A 21877-nucleotide genomic window follows, 5' to 3' on the forward strand; every position below is an offset into this window, starting at 1 on the left:
CCAACAAAAAGTGTCAAAAATATGTTGACTATGACTATGACTATCCAGTGTGAGATTGTTTGAAAAATACAGCGTTTTTCCCCTTCCTTGAAAAGTGGTGATTTTGGAAGAAATGAGTTAAGGCTCAATGGCAGCAATATCTAATTTTAATTCAACTGAAACACCACTGGACATAGAAATAAAGCTCAGTTTGAAATGCAGGTCAACAGAAAATCATGCTTAGACTTTCACATGAACACAAATGTGAGGTGACATTTGCACATCGACATCTTTGCCACACACAGTGACTTGCACGTGGACTATTTAACACAAAAACACACATTCATGTACTTCAAAGTTCACAGAAACAGTCCAAAGAGCTGCCTTTGCACACATAAAAGCATGACTGCATTAGTGTGTCTGCGACTACACACACAGATCCACCCGTCCACACACACACACTCACAGCTCTGGGTCAGGGGGACAGCGGTAGCTCAGAGCCAGCTGTGACCTGCCGGTCCAGGTGCTCAGGAAAACCGCTGTTAACGGCCACGATTGATGATCTAATCAAACTGTCACCACGGCGATCCGCTGCAGGGGGGGAGGGGAGGAGGGGATGGGGGTGTGTTGGGGGGGTAGAGAGGGAGTGGGGTGAGAGCAGGTGGGGTGGGGGGGGTGGGGGATCCAGGAGGCCGTGTGCATGCTTACCGTTAGCACAAATTGAGAGTGACAGTCTCAATAGTGAAAAGGCCTCTTTTTTCCCCCTCTAAGTAATGGAGGAAACAACTCCAGCGCTCTTCCGGAGGATGTCACATAATCAAGGGAGCCTCCCCTACACAGCCACCCACCTCCCTTTTCTATAACATCACCATTCGTGAAAAACTGGGGGGAGACTGGAAACTGTGGACAGCAGAAGATGATGTGGAGTCCTCACCCATACAGCGCTGAGTTGTGCATTGTTTTATACTGAACACTGACACCCAGAAAAAATACTCCAGAGATCAGCTGAGCCTTCATGTATCTTGGTTCTATGGCAGAGTCATAGCAAAGTTTTGCCATCATCACGCCTTTGTACGTAGACACTGAGTTTGCAACTGTGTAATACTAGTGTGGACTCAAACTTTTGTGTTTCTGGAGTGTAAAAGGAGTGCACAGTTTGAGGTTCATGTAGCCACTCATTCAGACATGCACACTCAAAAAAAGAACCAAAAAAGAAAAGCATTAATCACACCCATACAACAGAGCAATGTATTAATATTTTCACATAACACGTCTTCATAATGTTACAAATAAAAATTATTTATTTCAAATTAAGAGTAGTGCACCTTAAATATTCAGATGATAAATGTCTCTAATTATTTAAAATCATCTCTTTTTAAGTTGCATAGTTCAAAAGACCTACTCAGTACTAAATTGGGTTGCTGGTGTAGCTTGGTTGGACAGGAGGCTCCCGCACAATGGCCCAACTGCACAAGAATGGTACCGACATATGATATAAGGAGATAGAATGACGCATATAACATGACTAAAAACAAACCCTCTGAGACTGACATTGTTTTATACGATTAGAAGTGGCACAGGTTATTAAATGTTAATCAACTTTTGAACCTTTATCATAGCCTCTGACTTTTTCCCCTCCTGAAGTTAGCAGTTGTGGCGTTCCAATGATGCTATCCATGCCTTCAAATCCCTTTTTCTAGCGAGTCTGAATTAGATGACTTTCTGGGGTCGTTGAAGATCAAATCCACACCAGTTAATGTGATACTGAATGTCTTTTATCCATTTTATGCTCAATTTTTGATATTTCTGCCACTAGCTTTGAATGCTAACCACTATATTGTATCCCATAATGCTTTGTGATTAGATGACAACCAATGGCAGGCTGTTCCATCCTTTCATCATCATGACAGAGACAGTCTGAATAGCTCATAATAGAGGGAAAGAGGCAGAGAGCCTGTGATGTGGCCCTCTGTGTCACTGCAGACAGAAAGTGCTTTGAATAACTGCAAAAACAGCCAATACAAAAAAAGTGCAATAACTTTTTTTTGCAGATATGTAAATATTTTGGAGGGTTTTTGACACAGAATGATCATTTTTCACTTTTTGGTCCACAAGACGAGTTTGTGCAAAAAAGTCTTAAGTATAAAGACTTACTGTGTGTTACACATACAAATTCTGACTAAGCACCACAGTGTTGACAATAAGACCAGGCAAGACTAAACGGTTAAAAAAAATAGCTTAGGGCTTGAAGGGCTAACATATTATCTAGCAATGTAAAGGAGAGCTTAATATCAGGCACAGTGGAGTATAAGGTGGTTTCCTCAAAGAGGGGTAAAGCGACTTCAGATACATAATTTAAAAATTTGGGCTGATACTGATGTTTAAATAACAATAAAGTTACTGCAGATATAGATGCTTCAATCATAATTTCTTTTGGTGTAAGACTCCAATCATCATCCAGTACAGTATCTTGTTTGATTCAGCAGTTAGTTTACAAGATGCAAGCCTTAAATTGACTTGACACAGCAGATAAATACTGCCAACTGTTCTATCACATTGATTTTTTTAAGGGGCCTAAATTTGTCAACAGCTGCTACCCAAATTAAACCGATACATTGGTACATCCCTACAATTAACTCATAAACTTGCACATATACACATACACACACTATATATATTTATAATTTGGCATCTCTAATTTACCCCATTAGACATCAATATCATGTTAAATAATTCTACAAGATAACCTTTATTAATAATAAGGACATTATTCTCAATATGTCACATAATCAGAACATATGATAGCTTAAGTAAATACATCTCAATCTCTCCTGAGTTCCACAGCATATTAGCGATGCAGTGTGGCCACATGGGAGATTATGATAACATTTCTCTAGTCCACATTAAACAAAGTGAATTAAGCTGTTCTATATTTAGCCAAAAAAGAGAAAAGTTCAGGAAGTTGTCCAACTTAATAGAGGCCTTGTTGATCGCTGCCTGTTCTGTGTGTGTTAATCACCTTCCCCAGGATATATCCACGACTGCCGCTCGCCAGTCCAGCTTGCATTAATTTAATCGCTGCTCAGCTAATTCATTGATTAATTGGCTCATTAGTGATGCCTGGCAACATCCATTTCTACCATGACAGTCTGATGTTTCAATAGAAAAGAAAAACAGGCTGGCAACAGCCCAGTTTTTCCACAGTCCCACGGTGCATAATGTCCAACCGCTGTCAACAGTTAGCCGCACAATCGTGTCGCTGTGTAACTGCCTGGTTTGCTGCCACAGGATGTGAAATGAATATGAAGGTGAACTGTGCACATTCTCCGTTCTTGTCTGCTTGAGTAATGTCACTTGGGTTTCAGCACTGGGTGACATCATTCTATGGGAGAGAGAAACTTCAAAAGGTGGAGGGGATGTGGGAGGTAGACGAGGTAGACGATGGTATGAGGAGACAAAGTAGGACTGCAGGATTATCACGAGTCAAGGTCACGCTGCTCTGACATGACGAGTGGCTCACGACGCTGGGACGAGCTGTCGGATGCTAACTTATAATATTATTAGTTATATGAGCCGATAGCACCCCAGAGCACCCTCAAACACATAGCTGGATGTCAGAATGATCAGGAACGACTCACACTTATGCTGATGTGACATCACAACGATAATGTAGCAAAGACACATGATGCCTGACCTCACTAAAGTCCACATTTATAATCAGCTTTTGTCACAGTTGTTCGACCAGCTCTAAATAATGATGAGTAAGACCACATGGGTGGAGATTTTTGTACAAAACTGTGTCAGCTTTTCAGAGAACCAGCACACTTCCCTCACACACCCTGATCCACAGGCACACACACACATTTCTGCACCATATGCCCATGACAAGTGCATAAAAATCGTTCCCAAGCGATAGCACGGGCCAACCCATAAAAACTTAATGCACCTAATTTTCCAGTAATCAAACTTTTATAGACTGCAATGGCTTTTAAACTAACAAATTTTAATTATCGCTTAATTTTAACAGCAATATTAACGCGATCCCTCATTCTGCGAGTGTTCATTCTCCATGAAATATTGAGTAGGGTAAACAGCGAGGCGCTGTCCGCTGGCTCCTGTTCAAACAAGCAGCCAGCAAACACAAAAGGTGAGCTAGGGGTCGCTGAGGCCATGGCAGTACCACGGCGGGACGGCGAGAGCTGCACAGACCTCTGGGAAATTGGGGCTTTATGAGTGCAAGCACACAAAACCAGCCGTCTGATGTTGCAATGAAATGACTGCACTGTGTTGATCACAGATGTGTGTTGGTCAGCATTTCCAGTGATCTAACATCGAGTCTAAACTCTTTTATCTTATATTTATTCAGCATGTGTGATTTGGTATTTATTTCAACCTTTTTTTTTTTAAATATAAAACAAGATAAAAATGATTCCCCTTCATGTTTTTTTCTCGAATATGACATATTTTACAAATACAATTCCAAATAAGTTGGAGTGCTATGTTAAATGCAATATAAACAGATTGCCTTAATTTGATTTGACATTTCATTAAGAAAAAATATGCTCATTCTGAATTTGATGGCAGCATACATCTTAAAGAAGTAATGGCAGGGCCTTGTTTACCATTGTGTAGCATTCCCTCTCATTTAGCAACAATCTGGAAACATCTAGGAAGTGAGGAGGACGGTTCCTAGAATTTTAGGAGAGAAATGTTGTCCCATTCTTGTCTGATGTTGGATTCTTGGTGCTCAACGGTTTTGGATCTTCTTTGTTGGATTTTTAAGCATGTTTTCTCTTCGTGAAAGGTCTGGACTGCAGGCAGGCCAGTTCAGCACCCAGACTCTTCTACTGTGAAGCCATCCTGTTGTGATGGATGTGGTATGTGGTTTAACATTGTCTTGCTGAAATATGCAAGGCCTTCCCTGAAAGACACACTGTCTGGATGTGAGCATGTGAGTACTGACTGTGCCTTCCCATATGTGTAAGCTGCCCACACCATAGGTACTAATGCAACCCCATACCATCAGAGATGCAGGCTTTTGAACTGTGCACTGATAACAAGCTGGATGGTCTCTTTCCTTTTTAGTCCACCAGACCTCTGTGGTTTCATTCCATCTGACCACAGAACAGTTTTCCATTTTGCCTAAGTCCATTTTAAATAGGCTTTGGCCCAGAGTGGCATTTGAGGATCGTGCCTGCCTACTGTGTTTACAGACAATGATTTCTGCAAGTGTTCCTGAGCTCATGCAGTGATTTCCACTACAAAAATATGCCCTTTTTTAATGCAGTGCAACCTGAGGGCCCAAAATTCATAAGCATACAATACTGACCTTTGGCCTTGTCCCATGCGAGATATTCCTTCAGATTCTCTGAATCTTTTGATGATATTATGTACTGTATATGTAGATGTAGATATTCAGTCCTAGCTATTTTACATTAAGGAACATTTTCTAAAGTTATTCCACAATTTTTAAGTTTCTGCAGAGTAGTGAACCTCTGCCCATCTTTACTCCTGAGAGACTCTGCCTCTCTAAATCCTCCTTTTATATCCAATTAAATTACTGGCCTGTTGCCAGTTAACCTAATCAGTAGCAAAATGCTCCTCCAGCTGTTTTTCTTTAGTATCACTTAGTTTTCAAGCTTTTTGTTGCCCTGTCTCTACTTTTTAGAGATATGTTGCTGCCATCAAATTCGATGAGCTAATTTTTTTCATGAAACAGTAAAATGTCTCATTTTTAACATCTGACATGTTGTTTATGCTCTAATGTGAATAAAATATGGGTTTATGAGATTTTCAAACCACTGCATTCTGTTTTAATTCACATTTTACACAGCGCCCAAACTTTTTTAGAATTAAGTTTGAAATATTCTGCACTATATATCCTTGCTATAATTAAGTGAATATTTTTCAACTTCTTCTCCTTCATGCTGCTGATGACATTTCTGCTTACAGCACCAGCAGCATGGGATGTTATTGACTGCTGCCCTTGGGTGGCTGAAAACGAGGCCTTACCACCCAACACCAAGCCAGAGAGGCAAAGTGCTGACACAGGCAGATAAGGGGGGGAAGAAAGAGAAAGATTAAAGAGCAGATTCATTATCAATAATTAAGGGAAAGGATTTATTCTAATGAATTAGGGGTTGTCTTTATCTACTCTGTATCTCCCTATCTCACTGCTAACTCGCCCTTTTTCTCTCTCACTTAAACACACACACACACACACACACACACACTCTGGCTGGTGGTTTTTGTGTGACTTGACCCCTGCCTGCTCCGTGTGGTCCATATTGCCACCATGCTGGCTCCACGCAGGGCTCTTCCGCTCCTGTTCCACCCGTCAGGCCAGGACAGTCCCGGCCCTCGGTGCCGGGGCAATATGGCCGCACTGCACGGCATGCTGGGACGCGGCTGCAAGCCCAGAGCCTGGCGCTGCAAAGCCAGATGCCTGCTCAGCCGAGCTGGGACTCTGGCGCAGCAATGCAACGAACAGAGCTACAAATACATATCACTTCTGCCATTTAAACATGCAGAACAATCCTGTCGCTGGAACCTTAAGGCCAGATCCATCAATGTACCAACACATCAGACATTTTTTTTGTTTATCTGAAGTTATGTAATTTAATGCACATGTCTATATATCACATCAGATGTAAATTCTTATGAAAATCTTAAAGTGAACAAATTACAGGTCATGAAAGTCCAAAACAATTAAATAAGGTCATGTTTTTATTTGCTATTTTTGGTGTTTTTACTCCAAATGTGTATTTTCTGTCAAAAACACTCAATCTTTCCAATCTCGCTGCAGTCTCATAATAACAGATGCTCTGAATATCCCTCTCTTCATTTTGTGAGTCATCCCACCTGCGCTGCATGCATCATGCTAGTTATTTCTGGATCTGTGTTCATGCCTTTTCACCTGGTTTTCTGTTTTCTTCTGAGAGATTTTAGTACAAATGTTCTTGGCTCAGACATACAGTAATGCTGTGGAACAAACAGCAACAGCACTTGAGCAAAACTGTGAGCAGATTTTAGCAATTAGACATCTCCCCGAAACACTGAAAACATTCTCTCCAGCTGCTTGTATCGAGCCTTTTTTTCCCCCTCTCTACTCAAACAAATATATCTTTCTTCTGGGCTGTCAGCACTCCTGTTTCAAGAGTGATGAGTGTATTAGTTCAAGGAGTTTATTATTACAAGCGTGAAAATAGCAGGCGTTTTAACAATTACCTATGAAAACAGGTATGTGAGACAGGTCAGTTGTCTTTTGGCGCCCTGTTTTAAAGAACTAATTACAAGCAATTGAGCCAAGGTCACTGCCGTCAGTCAGGCTCTCTGGACCCTCCCTTGTTGTTCGAGTGTTGGTTTAGGTGCTGGCAGACCCACCGTAGCAGGAAACACACACTGACACACACGCCAAGGTGAAAATGGGAAAAAACAGCAGACAAGGAAAAAAAGTCTAATAAAATTCAACTAAAAATTGAAATTAGGGCTTAAATATACTGGAAAAACTGTACTGAAATATCAGTTCTTTCTGCAGTATATACTCCAATACTAAAAATGACACCTCCAAGTAAATGCAGTGAATTCATGTAGGTTTAAGTAGAGACAATTATAATTCTAATCAAAGAGTAATTAATTAATTACTTTAAACCTTAGTCTTTTTTATTCCAGGCCTGAAAAATATGAGGAAAAATGTGATGTGCAAAAATACTGTTCATTTTTATGATATAGGATATTAAGAAGGATAAATATTCTAATAAAAACAAAATTTATTAGCCTTAGCTATAGCTGCTTGCAACATGTCTCTCTTGAATAAATAAATAAATCCCAAAAGCCTCTGTTGCACCAACGACATTGGCGCTAAATGACCCATTGTTGGCTCTCTGATTTTTCTACTGATCCACCAATCAGATAGTTTGAGTTGCTGGGTGTTGTCATGAAACTGTGACTTTAATCTTGTTACTTTAAGATGTCTAAGAGGTGGGGAGTCAGCAACATTGACTGAAGATATCTATATCTTAATCCAGGAAGGTTTTTATCCTGTGTTCCTACCTGAAGGTTGATTATGAAAAAAAAAAAAAAAATGGATCTGATTCTGTGGATAACCACCCTGGAAATTTTATGATCAAAACATACTGTACATGAACACAATGGTGTTTCTAATACAGACAATATATGGTGAAAATAGTGGATTGTTGTCTTTAGTTGGGTAGTGAGTCTTTGCCTAAAGTGAAGGACTTCAGGTATCTTGTGGTCTTGTTCAAACACTTGGGTAGAATGGACATTGAGATTGACAAGCCAATTGGCAGAGCACTGGCGGTATTGCAGACTTTGTACCAGACCAACGTGGTAAAGGCTAAGGTAAAGCTTTCAATTTAATGCTTGATCTTCATTCCTACCCTCAACTATGCTCATGAGCTTTGAGTAATGACCAAAAGAATGAGACTGCGGGTACAAGTGGTCAAAAGGAATTTTTCTGGAGGGTGTCTGGGTTCAGCCTTAGAGAGAGGGACATCTAAGGGGAGCTAGGAGTTGAGCTGCTTCTCCTTTGCATCGTAAGGAGTCAATAGAGGTGGTAGCATCTGCTCAGGGTGAGTCCTGGTCATTTCCCTTTCCTTGGAGGTCTTCCAGGCCAGTCCAACTGAAAGGAGAGCTCAGAAGCTAGAGAGAGTATATATCCCAGCTGGGATGGGAATGCATTGAACTTCCCTAGGAAGAGCTTGGAAATGTTGCTGGGGAGAGGGCTGTCTGGATTCACTTGCATAGACGGCTGCTACCATGACCCAGTCCTGGATAAGCAGAATAAAATGGATGGATGGACGGATGGACTATGTGATCCTCTGCTAATGTTAGGTACCTAGAATAGCAAACTTACCAACATTAGATAGATAGTACCAAGGACACGTTTTAATGTTTATGCTCACCATTCTTATCAATGCAGCAAAAATGTACATTTTATTTATTATTGCATGTAAACCATTTTCTTAAAATGGAACAAGCCTTTTTCTTTTCATGGTAATACTCACAATGTGGGTGGGGCTATTGAAAGAATATATTTGGCAATTAATGTTTAACTTCATAGCCTTGCTATAGCCTGCATAAAAGTCAGGATGTCAGAATAACAAAGAATCAAAGCAACTCTCCTAGGAACATCTAAACCTGACAATATCTTGTTAACTTACCAAAAGGAGGCAAATATAAGCCAGGAGGCTAGCACCAATGCTACGGCTCTGACACACATGTTGATATTAATCAATAACACCTGTGGAGGGCTCATTTATTCTTAAGGGACTCAGCTGGCCATTACTGTGGGCAGGTCTGCTAGTAACATCAGCACAATATAATGTTGATGTTGATACTTGAAGATTATAAAAACGGCATGACCATTACTTTACAGTGTCATGTTGATGCTGAGTGTGTATCTCTTAAAAACAGTGCTAATTTTATAGACTAAAAGTACCAAAAAGTTTGTGGACAACCATTTTTCCATGAGGACGACGAGGCAATCACAAGCTTAAAATAAATCGTTGATAATGATACTGCAGAAGTTGAGCTAACTTAAGGCTGCACCACTAGCATCAGACAAAACCAATATACTAAATGGTTTTAACATGGTTTTCGGAGATTTTGAGTTATCCCCATACACTGTATTGTCTCTTTGTAGTCATTCTTTAACTGAGGCTGATTTCATGAGACTCAAGTCAATTAATTATATATGTAAAGGTTAGATAAACGGTGGGTTGTTTTTAATTGTTTCAAATGGGAAGGAGCCTGGCTACAAGAGATTTTGTCTAGTCTAACTGTAACTAGGGATGGCCAGGCTTGACGAAGGGTAAGCTTAACACAGAGTCCAATAATCTGGGAGTAGTTTATAGCAAGCATGAGCTTCATATGACTTCTAAAATGACAAAGGACCATGGCTGTAACAGTCAGTCATCTACTAGGAAGAAAAAATTTATATGATGAGTAAGAAAGCATTGTTTGTTTACATTTTTTTTTCTTATTTACTGTAATGAATCCAGACTGTTGCAATGTGTTTATTGCAAATGCTCAAATTATGAGAATAAAATTGTGATTTATCATGTAGCCCTGGTTAAAATATGTGTTTTTCTGTTAGATTATAGAGTATATTGACCATAAATTTGCAATAACTTATTCACAATTCAATGCACAATATACACAACCATAATTGACACTTTCACTGTGTACAAATTATTTGTTTTGCACATTTTGTATGTATGAATCTGTGTTTTTATGTGCTGTTTTAATATCTCTACATTTTACTGTATTTATAAGACATAAGACTGCTTTATTGCATAGCCTTGCTAACCAGCCACTACATTTCTCTGCAGATCTGTATGAGCAAGTGACAAATAAAAATCTTGCACAATGTCACATATGTTTAAGTCGTATCTTATTGTTTGTTTCCTACTCTAAGGAAGTTAGACATGATTTACTTCCTTTTCTTCCACAGGGACAATTATTCTCTGCCGCAGCTGAAAAAACACAATCAGAAATAACACTTGCATCCTGTTTTTGTTTTACAATCTCAATCACTGCATTATTCTCCTGTGAATGAGCAGAGGAAGCATTGTTGATGTGCAACACTCCATCAAAATCAATAAAATCTAACTAGTGGGAATACTTGAACAGATTCTGGAGACTATACAAGCATTTTCCCTCTAGGCTGCCTCACACTGTGCATCCATTAACTAAATAAGGGGGATTATAAATTTAGATGAAAATGCACTGAGGAGCGGGATAATTCAACGCTGTATCATATTACAAGTGGGTGATAACAAAAGTGACAACTTCTTATCATAATTCTGAGCTGTGATGAAAAGTGTACTCCTGAGATTATTTTTTAAAAAATCATAAACACGGGGTTTATGTTAACTTGTGAGGACGTATGCTCCTCGTAAGTATACAGAGACAACAAAACACAGACATGCAGGCAGACAAAAGGACAAAAAGCCCTCATCTCTGCTCAGTGCCTGCAGTGAGGAGTGGTGGTGTGACTGAGACGAAGACCCAGTTGTGTCACTTTATAACAGTTCAGCTCTCTCTCTCTCTCTAGCTCGCTCTTTCTCTCTCTCTCACCCTGAACCTGTCAGATAGTTGGATTTTGTCATCTCTTGCATCCTCCCCTCTGATTCTTCTTCCCCACTGGGGTTACACTGATATACATGGCTAAAATTAGTCTTGTATTTAAATCAAGTCTTCTGACCAGTGTTGGATGTCATCGTCTTCATCACTCATTAGTGGGAACTCAGCATAATGAGATGAACTTACAGGTAGGGGGACATAATGTCTTTAACATTCACAGCGATCACTTTACAATGGATTTTGTTTTCTATTTCTGTATGTGTGGGTTTTCCTAAGGGCAATCACAGGGCAGGTCAAGATGCTACAAGAACTTGATAAAATAGGACAAAATACTGTTATTTTAGGCTACAAAATATGGTACGATACAATACAATAATACAAGACACCACAATACAAGATGATGGATAGGATACGATAGGATAGGATACCATAGGATACAAAACAAGACAATAAAGTACCATATGATACGACATGATACAATACAATACAAGACAAGACAATGCAAGAGGAGAGGAGAGGACACGAAACACGATAATACAATATCATGCGATATGAAGTGATACTACACAAAACAATACAGTACAATACAATATGAAATGATACAACACAATAAGATATGAGACGAGACAATTCAACATGGTAAGATACTATACGATGCGATGTGATTTGATACGATGCAAGACGATGAAAAAGGATGTGATATGATATGATACAATGCAATATGATAAAAGACAACACAATCCGATCTGATACGATAAAACACAATATGATACGAGTTGATAAGAGACGATATGAGACGAGAGAATACTACATGCCGTAGATGCTTTACAATACGAGTTGATACAATACGAGACAATAAAGATGATATGGTATGTACCAATACAATAGGACACAGGACAAGACGATAGGATAAGATAGGATAGGGTAGGATTTGAGACGATACAGACAATATGATTCGATACGATACATTATACATGATGCTGTAGATATGATATGAGATGAGATGAGTAGGGGTGTAATGGTACAGAAAAATTTCAGTTCGGTGCGTACCTCACTTTTGAAGTCACGGTTCGGTACGTTTCGGTACAGTGATTGAAGCGGGTAAATAAAATTTAATTTTAATTCTTTAATTAAATTGTATTAAAATAAATAGGCTGAATAAATTACATTTAAATTATAAATAATGCTGCGACCTCCCTCCAAAAGTTCTTCAATGATTAAAAATATTAATAAATAAACACATTTTTGAATAACTAGGTAATTTCCACAGATATATTGACATATTCATACCCATTCTCTAAATGCTAAAATTTCCCAGCTAACTTGAACGCATCATCACACAACCGCAAGTTAGCTTGTTAAGTATGGAAATTAGTGTCTTTTTTGGCCATTTTCAACACGGACTTCAGCACTGGACTACTTTTTTAACCAATGGGACCTACTACAATGTTTGGAAGAACTTTTCACAGCCCATCTTGGAGGATAAAGAGGACAAAGCTGTGTGAAATCTGAGAATAACTATACCTATGGCACAGCTGCAGAGTCCTTCTCTCACTCCTCTGAGGCTGAAGGTAAAGTTCATATGATTAGCCATTGCTATGATGTGATTTAAATGAAGCTGGCGGCTCTTCTAACTCCACACGCGCCATCACTCTTCTTCGTTTGTTTATTGTAACTGCTCCTTCTTCTGTAATGACGGTTGCTGGCAGCTTTTAGGCTCATTGCCGCCACCTGGATTGAAGTGAAAACTCAACTTTTTTTTTAATACTCACTCAGACGTATTCATCGTATTACTGTGTGCACCGAACCGTGACGGCCGTACCGTGACAGTACGGGACGAATACAAATACCGTTATACACCTAGAGATGAGACAAAAAATCAGATACGATATGATTTGTGTTTTAAGTTGTAGTCACTGTGCAGCACTTTGATAAACATAAAAAGTGGATTGGATTGGATATTGTAGCATGTCTTATTGTATTGTAGTGCAGTGGTGTCTTGGTCAAGACACTTAAGCCCATTTTACTCGCACTGCTGCATGGGCAGCACGTGAATATGTATGAATGGGGTTAGGTTATGATACTGGCCACTCTAAACAGCAGCCTTCACCATCAGTGTGTGAATGTGGACTGTGAATTTGTGTGAATGGAACCTGCAGTGTAAAAAAAGCAAGACAACTAGAAAAGCACCAAATAAGCTGAGGTTCATCTAGCATTTATTATGGAATCATTTGTCACACTGTGATTCCTGCCTCTACTCACTGTGCTTTACCTCTAAAAAATGTCAAATGAGGACAAATTTCCCCATGTGATCAAAAAAGTTCAGCCTGACTGACCAAAATAGAACATCTATGACAAAAATCATCAGTACTTTCAGCCCCTTGAAACCCAGAACAGTGGAACTCCTCTTAGATCCCACCCAAAAATAATGTAGTGTTTGATCCCGAGGACGTTTCTGGCTAAGTGGAGCCGGGCGTTACCTGCGGCTACTCAGGTCTCCTCCTCCTCCTCCTCTCTTCCTTTGACTAACAGATCTCCCCAGTGTTCTAAAAATACCAGGTGAACAGGGCCGCAGAGATGGTGATGAAACTGCCTCTCTGACACTGTCCTACTGCAATCCATCTCTCTACCGCCTGCCAGCCAGCATATGTTTGCAATTGGCTCCCCCCCACAGTCCCTGTTGCCTCCCAACACCCCTTCTCCCCCCTCAATGGTCCCCAGTTGCCGGTTCAGATACCCCCATACACATATTTCCCCATCCTTCCCCTCTGTCTGTCTCTCTCCCCCTCAGCTGCCGTCCTAGTCTGCAGATCTGGGTGTTGAAAACCAGCCCAGTTATCAATCTTTGAGCCGGCACTCTCACGACAGACTAAACCGCTCACACATACACCTCCATACATTTCTCCTTTCCCTTCTTCCTTTCTTTCTTTCATCTCCCTTCTCTGCCTATCTCTTTGTCATCCCACCTCTCTCCCTCTCTTCTCCGTCTCCTCCTCCCTCCGTCCTCTGCCTCCTCTCTTACACTTGCCCAAATTTGTTCCACTTAATAAGCCCTCCCCAATGACCTTGTGCTAATTAAGCTGCACTGTGTTGGAAATATGATGGTTAATTAATGATGAGATAAATTCTGTCTGCAGGACTGTCAGAAAAATGATGACACCGTGTTTTACAGGTTTAAATAGAACAAACCTTGTGGCTGTCCTCCCTCTTAGTGCAAGGCAGTATATGTGCATGTGAGTGAGTGTATGAGTGTGTGCTTGTGTGTATGGTAGGCATGTGTTTAAGTGTGCATGAACAAGCGCAACAAAAAGAAAGAGAAAAACAAGGAGAGAATGATCTTTTGATGACAGTTTGCAGGAATGGGAAGGTACAATTTGTGCTCACTGTTATAAGCTTGAAAGGCTGGAGATATATTCACTGTTTAAGCTTTTGTTTATGTATGCATCCGGCTGCATCATGAGCATTCTTGTAAATATAGCTGCCCTTACAGGATGCATGTTAGTAGAGGATTCCACTAGAGGGCACACAAGAGAGCCCAGGTCGTACAACTACTTAATGTGTGGGATGTAAACTACAAAAATAGAGACATCAACATCAGAACTAACATAATACTACCATCATTAATCGATAGTAGCATCAGGTCAGCTCAGACTGATGACTAGTCAGAACTGACCACCTGCACTGTGTTTCTACATTTTTTCAATCCATGTTTGGTGTGCTGATTAAATTAGCAATTATGTTGACTAATGATATTCAGCTGACTGGGTTCATAGATATCATTGTAACAGCAGCTGATGAAAACTGGAGTTCCTGTGATTATATCATTGTTTATTTTTCTATTATAACGTCAACAAATATTCATCATATATGCATTTAATGAAAACCTGAACTGATTAAAACAGCCATGGATGCACGAGTTTACATGGTCACAGGTTGAACTGTAACACAGTTCTTATTCTAAGTATTTTTATCTATGGAGCAAGAAGCATCAGTTCTTGAAGATTTGGGCAGGGATCAAGGAGTTAATTTGAGCATTATTTTGTCAGCTGTGAAAAGAGGGGCCTTGGCAAGTACTTAGATATCTGACTGAGGTTTAATGAATTAATATGAATTTCATTATGGGTTTGACTAGATCCCTTCCAGGTTTGTTTATATTTTTGACCCAATGTTTATAGGTATGTGTACACTATATGTTTATAAGATGAAATGCATGCAAGGATACATGAATAATTTTTGTTCTTGCTGTTTGTTTGTTTTGGATCCTTTGTTGTTTTGCACTGAAAATGGGCACTAACAGCCCCCATACCTGACCTTCTCCATGAGTTGCTGGTACCTGACTTTGGGTGATCCACAGGTCCTTTGCTGCTTCCTCAAAGAACCAGGTTCATTGCTGTTTGTTGTATTTTGTTTGTTGTTATGTCTGTGTCTGATTGTATATATATATATATATATATATATATATATATATATACAGAAAGTATTTTTATTAGGGCCCAAGCACTGACCTTGGAGTGAGGACCCTATTGAAACTGAAGCAAATCTTTTTTTTTTTTTTTTTTTTTATATTATTCTAGCAAATGAAATGCTGATGTGGGGGCCTTAGCATGCTCCAAACTAATCATAATTCAAAGACACTTCAACCCTGGGGAAATGAAATATTATAGTGCTGTCAAGCATGTCCATCATAAAATGACCCCACATGGGCCAAAAACAATTTTTTTAGGGCTCAACAAAGTTTGAGCTATATGCATTAAAAAAATCAGTTCACTTATGTATCATGTGCAGACAAACAACTAATTTGCTGTCTGCTTGATATATACAGTGCTTAACAAATGTATTAGACCACCTGTCATATTTGTCTCAGAGACCATCCAGCATCATGAAGTGCTTTAATGTGGACTCTTTAATTTTCAGTGAGCTCTCCACGTTTCACCATTTTGAACAGGAATGAGGAATTTCAGACTGATTTCACCTTTTTATACCCAAATTTGAGCCGGCTCACTGGGCTTCTCTGAGTAGTGAGTAATTAATCAAGCATAACATTCAAACACTAAAACTAATTTTTCTGTTCAGGAATGCAAGTAAATAACTATAATTTGACACATTAATCAAGAAATAATAATGTGCTTTACTATTTTTTTTTCTCAGTTTTTTTTGTAAATCAGTGTAGTTGAAAATTCATGGATAACAATAATAATTATATTTTAGCATTAAAAATATCATTTCGGTTAAAGAGCTTCTACATATTGGTGTATTAACCATTGCAGAAACATAAACAACGATTTTGGTAATTACCAATGCTGTTAATTTAGGGCAGCTGTGGCATAAACCTTACTTTGGCTTTTTTGGGGGACACTTTACAGGTCTCACAATTTAACCAACTAGTCTAAGGGATTTCAACTGATTGACTCCAGCTTTCTTGACAAGTTGGAGATCTAAAGTTATCAAAAGCTTGAGTTCTCACTAAAGGGCGGGGCCACACTCTGGCCCCAATGTTTGAATTATGATTTTTCCTCCTACATCACTTTAAACAGTCAGCCCCTGTAGCCATAAAACCTTATGATTTCAAGGTCTACACATGGGTCATCATGATACCTACAAAAGAAGCCTAATTTGTGTCAGTGTAATAAACATGAAGAGGAGCAATGTGTTAATACTTTCTTCTCCAGGTTCAACGTGTATGATAACAGCAACATACAGCGAGTGTGCTCTCTTTGCAAAGCGTCTCTGTCAGCCTGTCTGGGGCTTTAACACAAGTCGTGAACTGCAACATATCAACTTGGTTCGTCTTGGGCCCAACACTGCAATGATATGCATACTCATAGTGGACTGCAAGTATATCTCTGGCCGAAAAGTCATCAGCAGCACACAGCAGAGCTACATCAGCCTGTAGCAGTCCCTGCTCTGTTCATAGTAGGCATGATACCAACACTGTGATAGTGGGCATAATGTCAATGAAAAAGCTTGTTTTTTTTTCTTTTTTTTTTTTTATCTGAGCAGTCTAGCTGCTTTGTTGCATTTTAGTTGAACACTGTTACAGAGTTTTCTACATGCATGAGTTGTGCTTTTTTAAAATGCAGGTTAGTGGGTTTGGGTTAGGATTAGGAAAGTTATCAGCTTTGCCAGAGGGAAGATATATGTCTGACCCTCTCACTTTGTTAGAATAGTAAAAGAAAGCCAAAGTATCTGTCCCTTTACTTTCTTCTCTGCTCAAAAACTTTCGTTCTGTCTTTCAAGGTGAGCTCATGCCAACAGAAGCATGAATATTTGACTGGGATATCATAGGTTTACAGTAAATCCCTGCACAGAGTGTCATCCAACGCTGTTGTCAGCTTCATATGGAGCTCCATTAGCTTCCATAGGTAAATACATCCAACAACGCAGAAAAAGTGTACGAAAGGGAAAGTTGACGCAGTTGAGGATATGAGGATTTGTTTCCATCTAATCCAGATGAACAGCTGACAGTAGGAATTTAGTGGATAACGTCTGAGAGATGGAGAGGCATCTGGTCGGGCTGCTCACTTCCATATCTGAAGCCACTTGTCATTTCTAATACCACATGTTGTCAAAAGTATCAATTTTGGTTGCGCAGTAATGAAAAAGCGGGTCTGTTTCTATTTTAGCAGCTCGCTTGACAGATTGAGAGGTGTTTAACGTCTCGTTTTGGCTTGTCAGGGTGGGGGGGCTTGGGGGGGGCTTCACAACTTCATCTCCTCATCTTTCTCTTTCACACGCATAGACGACTCACACTGACAGCAGGGCTCTGCTTCTGATAGACAGGGCCAAGCGGGAGACATTACACATACACAGAAACACACAAGCATACGCAGACTAAAATGGTAAAAGAAACATCATTCATCCTTAATTCAAGAGGGAGAGCCAACAGTAAGATGAGGGAGGGAGGAAGATAAAGTTTGACAGAAAAAAGGGATGTAAGCAAGAGACAGAGACAGACGGACTGAGTGAAAGCCATTTAACTCATTAGGGAAAGGGAGGATCTCAAGTTATATTTAACTTGAAATTTACTGTAATTAGTGGGGACTTTTTTGCTTAATAACTTGCAGACCTCCATAGGGGTTGTAGGAGTCATCCTTGAAAATCTAAAATTAATTGGCTGCTGTAGCTTTCACTTTAGTCTCCTGAAAACAAGCTGAAAGACTCAGCAGTCAGGAATCAGGATAGGGGGAATATATCTAAATCTGAGAGGATTTTAAAGCTTTTGTGTCCATTTTTTTACTGGAAAGCTAATTATTTCATAGTGTTGGGTGCTGCTCCTCAGGTTTATTTACCTCTCTTTACGCTGGCCAACTCCATGTTTTCCCAGCAGGTGGGTGCTGAGGTGTTTCTTCATCACAAAGGCCCATCTAGAAAAAACACATAAAGAACATGGGTTTGTTACAGAGCAATATGAAGCAGCAATGTAATACATCAATCTGTACTGAAACAACACCAAATATCAATCTGAGGTGTTGAAAAATGACGCAGAGCAGACTGCAGATCCTCAAATATCCACTTAAAGCTGGCTGTAGTAGAGGACAAATCCCCATTAGGTCCTGTCTTTCAATGCTGAATTAACCATGTTTACGGACGGTTAAAAAGTCGTTTGGGCTCTATAAACCATGTGTGTCCAAACTCTGGCCCACCAGTTTAGCAAATTTGAAAATAACATGATACATGGTCCAAAGTAGAACATGAAGCTTGTGCTTAACCTTATTGCACTTCCTAGTTTTAACTCTGTAGTGCTGCTGATCATGTAAACAAACATTTTTACAGGGAAAAATCATTGATAAGCTTTTTGTTCAGGACTAAACGGAGACAACAACTTAAATGGTAACAATGGACTGGTTTTTAACGACTTCAATACACAAACGGTGAGGTATATCAGAGTGCTCCAGTCATATTTTTATTTTCTATATGTGGCCATTAGTGGAAAAAGTTTGGACACACATGTGACAGACCTTTCTCACTTGTAAGATGAGTAAAGGTTTTTTTTTTTTTTTTTTTGTCGTACGTTTTATTAGGGGTGTGCAACAGCCAGATCAATATAATCAACATTTTTTAACAAGTGCAATTTCAGCTAAATTCCCTGTTGAAGCAACAATGCAGCCACCTGCCACAAGTCACCACCACAGCTGTGCTTGAAGGCCACTGCTTTGCTGCTTTAATGCTCTCTAACCTCAGGTAAATAAGTATTAATAGCATCAGAACAGCATTGTTTCGCACTATTTTGATATAGGAAGTGGGGATCAAGTTGTACCTAGGCTGTGCCAGTTCAATCTCACATGAGCTGTGATATTAGTGCAGAAAAAAGAAGTCATAACATCAATAAAAACCGATAAATAAAAGTGTTGGCAATTAATTTGTTGATCGATTTTTGATGTGCGATTATGACGTCACTTCATGTGGCATGGAGCTGTTTACATAACACCCAGACAGTTCATAAACTTTACTTTCACTTAGTTCAGTACTTCTATGATTATAATCTGATGATGTGAGGAAAAAATGAGGGAAAATATTCACCAGTGGCTGATTCCCATGACAGAGATGAGACACTGGGGATTTCAAATTTCTCTCTGTCATAAAAACTCAGGCAGAACCTTAGTTTCATTTCTGTTATGAGATGAGACTGGATAAAAACAATACCTGTGGAGTGTCAGATATTCATGTGATCCATGATATTTACCACACTTTGTGTCTTAAATGGAAAAGAATGATCTGCAGTCACAGGGCAAGAGGAGCAGTCATCTGTGTATGTGTGACAGAGTTGAGAGTAAGCTTGTGTGTCTGTCCATGAATGAGGGCTGGCCTGACAACAAACATTTACGAGCTAACGTTAGCTCGGTCAAGCTATAAGTGACAATAAGGTATCATGATATCAATAACCTTTGAGGGCTGAGGTGTTCTTTCAAAGCAGCACTTTGAGACGGTAATCCATGCCTTTGTTACCACTTGGCTGGATTACTGTAATGCATTGTATGTGGGGGTTAGTGGGTCCTCCATCGCCCGTCTCCAGATGGTACAAAATGCAGCTGCATGTCTTTTAACTGGCATACGTAAATACGGCCCCGTTTACCCCATTTAAGCCTCACTCCACTGGTTGCCCATACAATTTAGGATTAATTTTAAAATGATTTTTTTTACACTTTAAACAGGCCTCTTCTCTGCCTGTTTTAAATATCTTCTCAAGACCCATCTCTTTTCTCCAGCCTTTGACACACAGTAGTCATCGACTTTCTTTATTTATTTGATTTCTTTTATGCGTGCCTTTTCATTTTACTTATGTTTAATGTCTTTTAAATTGATTCTGTATTTTATATGTAGTGTTCTTTTATCTCATGTGAGCTGCTATGTACTGTTAATTATTCTCCTTTGCACTTTGGTCAACTGTGGTTGTTTTTAAAGTGCTCTACAAATAAAGTTGGATTGGATTGGACTGGATGTATAAAAAGCCACTTCACTGGTTAAATCTGACTCTTCCGGGATAAAATATTTACCAGTGTCATTAGTCTTAAAGTGTATCATTTTCTTAAAATTTGATCATTTATTAATTTTGTTGTGTTCATTTTGTGGCATATTAGTTATTTAATGTAACAGAATTAATACAGATGTAGTTTACTTTTTGGCTTAAAGAATACAGGTATTTAGACTTTCACATTTCAACAGCTTTTGAATATCTGTGTTCTGTTTTCAAAAAAGCAGTTAAATGTAAAAAAAGAAAATAAGAAAAAGAAAAAAACATCCGATTCATCGATGAATCGGGGAAATTATCATCCGATGAATCGATGATTGAAATAATTGTTTGTTACAGCCCCATGGTATTCGGCTCAAGGATCTTAGCTATATTCAAACCTGACTCTCTGATCTCATGTTAAATAAATAGTGCCTGATTTGACTTTGCTCTGTGGGTTTTCATGAAAGCAAATAACTCAACTAAACACAATTATAATTCATGCTTGGATGATGGAGTTTTCACACAGGAAAATCCCTACTTTTCCAATAAAAGTTAGATTTTAAATAACAGCGAATAGGGCAGAACAGGCAAAAGAGTGTGAGCTCTCTGATTTGTACATGTGTTTTCGGGCCGGACGTCAGTTACCTTTACAAATTTTTTTTTTTTTTTTTTTCTGATACCACGTACTGGTATTCATTGTTTTAAGTTTGATGTGAATTATGGTAAAGGTAAACTTTTTGTGGCTGCCGCATGGGTGTAGAAATGTCTCACTTTGTGTGTTAATCTTCAACCTTGAATAAAACATCAGTTTGATAAGATTTTAAAGCTAAAAGTTATGTAAAAGATTAAATAATGAGTTTGATAAAGTAGACTGATTGGTGGGCGAGTTATATGACTCAGCTTCACCCCTTTGTTTGTATCTTGAAAGTAAGGTGGAGATACTCCAATGTGGTATTGTATTTGTTTGGATTCATGACGCCTCGTCAGAAAGCAGTGGGTGACATCACTGAGACTGTATTCATGTTTTTTTTACTGTCTTTGAATGAAACACATGTAGGAAGTTTGACAATGGAGCTCTGCTGCTTATTTGTAGGAAATCTGAAGCATAAATGCATCACAAGAAAACATGTGTGCAGGACAAAAACAAAAAATCTGTCATTGATTACAAGAGAAGGGCGGGAGGATGTGAAGCTGGAAGACAGCCTGCAATCATGTGCAGTGAAATGAATGAATAACAGTGAACATTAAACAGTAAAACAGAAGAGATGCTGTCTTTGTTTTGTTTTTGTTTTTTAGCTTTAGGAAACTCAATGTGACATTTAGTTTCAAATATAATCTGTC

General features: G+C 39.1%; 1 protein-coding gene across 3 annotated transcripts in view; it reads right to left on the bottom strand.

Annotated features, from left to right (window-relative positions):
* znf407 (zinc finger protein 407) overlaps positions 1-21877 on the bottom strand; it is a 273869-nt gene that overhangs the window by 140325 nt on the left and 111667 nt on the right. For all 3 annotated transcript variants that reach the window (XM_041794053.1, XM_041794052.1, XM_041794054.1), the window contains one exon: positions 18375-18449. In XM_041794053.1, the coding sequence (XP_041649987.1) occupies positions 18375-18449 (75 nt within the window). The remainder of the gene's footprint in view (positions 1-18374; positions 18450-21877) is intronic.

The sequence above is a fragment of the Cheilinus undulatus genome, linkage group 8 (genome assembly GCF_018320785.1).
Source record: "Cheilinus undulatus linkage group 8, ASM1832078v1, whole genome shotgun sequence".
Classification (NCBI taxonomy): Eukaryota; Metazoa; Chordata; class Actinopteri; order Labriformes; family Labridae; genus Cheilinus; species Cheilinus undulatus.